At 38.7% G+C, this 4,213-nt stretch overlaps 1 protein-coding gene across 1 annotated transcript in view; it reads right to left on the bottom strand.

The window, feature by feature from the left end:
• The window catches only part of TMPRSS11F (transmembrane serine protease 11F), a 16,800-nt gene that overhangs the window by 7,989 nt on the left and 4,598 nt on the right, over nt 1-4,213 (bottom strand). Inside the window, 1 exon segment of the mRNA XM_007472242.1 lies at nt 1,719-1,946. Within this exon segment, the coding sequence (XP_007472304.1) occupies nt 1,719-1,946 (228 nt within the window).

Genomic DNA, 4,213 nt, shown 5'->3' with positions numbered 1-4,213 from the left:
GTAGGGAAAAAACATAAAAAATTTAAAAGTATTTGGATAATTGTGAAACTGTCTTCAAAGAATCCTTATTTTTCCTTCACAACAGTACACTGCATTATGCAGTTACATGAAATTATATCACCTGTGAAATGGAACCCTTTCTCTCCGGGATCATTACCTTTCCTAACTCTTTTATATTATTATTATTACTGGCATAAAATATGCTATTACATTTCTCTTATTTTAAAAATCCTTCCTTGGAGTCCACAACCACCCCCAACTGTCAAATTTCTCTGCTCCCATTCATTTAAAAACTCCTTGAAAGTGGCATCTAAACTCATTACATCCAATCCTTCTCCTTCTTTTCTCTCTTGAATTCATTCCCATCCCCATCATATAATCACAGTTTCTTTTATCAAGGTCACCAGTTATCTCTATTTTATCAAACTCAATGGCCGATCCCCATGGAGGTCTGCCAACACACAGAGATGGCACTGGACCTGCTGAAAATGTATCTCAGTCATTATAGCTTATATTCTTCACTAAATGCATTGACATTCTGGGCTTATTTATTTTTAATTTATATAAGCAAAGATCAGTTACAAAGCAAAATAGATGACACTCCCAAACACAAGTGTGAAGATTGGAGGATTCTTTAAACATGAAAAAAAATCAGAAAGCCTTGAAAAATTAGTGAGACTCAAGTTTACCTAAGGCATGATGCTAGTTATTTTCGGGGTTGTGAATTTGTGTGAGTCCCTTTTATCTTCTTTCATGAGAGAGTGACAATCACCTTAAATTCATTAGGTTATTCTCATTGCACATCTGCTCCATAAATAAAGGTGTAGGCTTCTTGAAACAATTTGGGTGTTACCGCAGAAGGATGATCAAGCACCTCCTAGACACACCAAGGATAGTTTCCTCTGAAAGGGTGTGTGAACAGTGCCACTGGCCAGGGCTTTACTCAGAGCTTTTGTGTTTTGAGGGTTTAAAAGGAAAAACTTTCTGTACCCTGATAGTGAAACCTCAGGGAGAAAAGATAGTGTGTCCCTGGTCTTGGGGCAATAGCGTGCCTGTGCATGTCTGTGTATGTGAAGTGATATAGCTGAGTGTTAAGAGCTACAACTGTGAAAGCCCAAGCAGAGAGCTCCTTTTGGATTGTGTGTGACCAGTCTTACATACTATGAGGGCAGTGATCAAGGCTGGCTGGTCTCTCTCACCATCCACACACCTTTCTGGTTCATAAAAGCCCACACAGTTCTTGGATAATGCAATTGGAAGGGAGAGCTTCAAGAGTGATACCTTTGATTTTTTTCTCATCACTTACTAAAGTGATGGTGGATGTTGATAGTTGGAGGATAGATGGAATAATATTTTTTAAAGTGGCTGAATTTTCTCTTTAAATAGGTACAAGAGTTTAAATTTGTAACATGTATAATAGTCTTTAAACTAAAATAATTTATGGTATAGTAGAAAAGATCACACTGGTGTCATGATGCTACAAGAGAATATGTTGTAAGAGCCATAAGAATGATGCAAACCGAATATGATAGATACGGAGAGAAGGGTGAGGGGATGAGTATGATTGGGGCATAGAGCAACCATAATGTATTTAGGGGACAGGGTCCATCCAGAATGCAGTAGAGGATAAGCTGGTGAGATTGGACTCTTCCCAGCACTAAATTGACAGTAATTAATAACTGAGTAAGGAAGACTAGCAACAGCTCTAATAAACTTACTTGCAGAAGCAGTGAGCCGCTGTGAGCAGCCAAGTGTTACTGATGAGGCTACCTTCGCACTGATGGCCTGCCCCTATGAGCTGGAGGCTGGCCTGCCATGGCCACTCCCCTCCCATAGCTGTTTCACTTCCTTGGACAACCCTTTCAGTAGAAGAGGATGCTGGTAATGGCATGTATGAAGATATCATCCTTATTCCACAGTCTGTCACAGAAACATGCGTTAGTTTGCTTTCATGAAAAGGAGTGGAAAAAAGCACATCCTGATTTGCACTGCATGCAGACGGTTAGACAGTCCATTGAACCTGCTATTCTTTAACCCATTCCTAGCACTCAGTCTCTGGGGTTATTCTTTAGGGGTCCTACTAATACTATTGAGGTTCAGAAGAAATATTTACCAACATTTCAAGGCATCAAAACCAGGAATTAACTTCGGTCACCATATAAATCATATATGGATGAATAAACAGGTAGGTAGATAAATTACTGAGCATAAAAATGTATAGATCCTCTGCTAAGAGTTTCAGTTACATTTATAGCAAAATACTTTTCAAATGAGAAAACTCGGCTCTGGAGGAGAACGTAAACTACTGGAGGTCACCCATCTGGTAAATGACAGAGTTGTATATAAAATTAGAAGGATCCACATCAAAGCTTGTATTCTTACTACTGAGAGAGAACCCAAAATTGAATGTCAGTCATGATTCTGCCTTGACATGAAACTGTAGACTGTCTTTGAAAAGCCCTGATATTTAAGTCTTAAATACAATTACTTTTTTGCTTTTCTAAAATTTAAAAGACTAGTTTTTAAAAAAATTCTGATTCCCTGATAGCAAACCCTCAATTGATTAGACTTCAGATCAACCGTAAATAATACTTGAAAGTATATTAGCATACTTTATTAATGTGCTTTTTAATTATTTATATTTTGTTAAGAATACAAGTTTTTTTTTTTACAAAAAGGGGTTTTATTCAAAAACAGGTAAAAATAGTTGCCTGAAATCATACAAATTTATCATAACTCCCTTAGTGTTAAATAGCTTTAGCTTAAGGTGACTATAAAATTGAACACATAGAGTGTCTAGGTTAATATGGTGCCATATCAGTAGTGCCTAATACTTCCTCTCCCAACTTCCCCTTAAAGTAAGCATGAAGATAATAATAATAAAAATAATATCTACTAGTTATGAGCCAGGCCCTGTACATAGTGTTACATATATTTTCCTTAATTTTTATAACAACCCTCTATGTTAGATGTTATTATCCTCATATTGCAGAAGAGAAAAACTGAGTCTATGGTACTGTTCAAAGGCAAAAGAAGTAAAATCACCAGAAATTAAGGAAGGATAAGAAAAATTATAAATTCTGGTAGTAATTTTCAGCAACTGCAGTGTTTGGTTGGTTGGTTTAAAAAGCAACTTCTTAGATGACCCAAGCTATATCCCTGAACCAGAATTGTGTGGAGAACCCCAACAGTTCCAACAAAGCCACTGCTATTGTGATTCCCCAGCCCAGAGAATAAAGCTAGCCAAATAGAACCTATAGTTTGAACCATCCAATTATGACCCATCAAGTCTTTTCTCTCTGTGTGTGTTCAAAAGAAGCCACACTGTCCAGCACACCATCCTATCTAGGGACACAAGAAAGATGAAAAGTTCTATGAAAATGTAGATATTTTATTAAATGGTCTGAATGTGTACCCCAAAATTTATAGCTGAAATCCTAACCCTTAAAGGTCGTGGTATTAGTAGGTGAAGGTGCATAAGTCATGAGGATGGAGCTCTCATGAATGGGATTAGGGCCTTACGGAAGAGTGTGCACAGGGATCCCTAGCCTCTTCCACCATTTGACTATACAGCAAGACGTCTGAGTCAGAAAAGGGCCCTCACCGGACCATACTGGCACCGTGATCTCAGACTTCTAACCTTCAGAACTGTGAGAAATATATTTCTGCTGTTTATAAACTACCCAATCTATGGTGTTTTGTTATAACACAAGGAATGGACTAATGAAAAGCAATTTAAACAGAGAAAGAAAGAGCACTGGCACCAGTGAATGCTGGAGCTGGTGATACTCTAAAATGGGTGGTTGATGTAGTTTTCATATACTCTATTTGTAAGATCAGAAATTAATCCTGCATCTAACTGTACGGCATGGTTAAGGTCCTCTAAATCAGATGATATATAAACTTAGAAAACAGACAAATCTCAGAAAGTTTTCTTCAAAAAATTTTAGGGCATGTGCTTGGTATCAGCAAAGATATGCAAGAAGACATGATCTTATTAAACAAAAGTAGCCAAACATGGGCTTCCCTGGTGGCGCAGTGGTTGAGAGTCCTCCTGCCGATGCAGGGGACACGGGTTCGTGTCCCGGTCTGGGAAGATCCCACATGCTGCGGAGCGGCTGGTCCCGTGAGCCATGGCCGCTGAGCCTGTGCGTCCGGAGCCTGTGCTCCACAACAGGAGAGGCCACAACAGTGAGAGGCCCGCGTACCGCAA

Source organism: Lipotes vexillifer, unplaced genomic scaffold, assembly GCF_000442215.2.
Source record: "Lipotes vexillifer unplaced genomic scaffold, Lipotes_vexillifer_v1.1 scaffold1103, whole genome shotgun sequence".
In the NCBI taxonomy this organism is placed as follows: Eukaryota; Metazoa; Chordata; class Mammalia; order Artiodactyla; family Lipotidae; genus Lipotes; species Lipotes vexillifer.
Note: the sequence above shows the minus strand (reverse complement) of the source record. Positions and strands in the feature narration are given on the sequence as shown.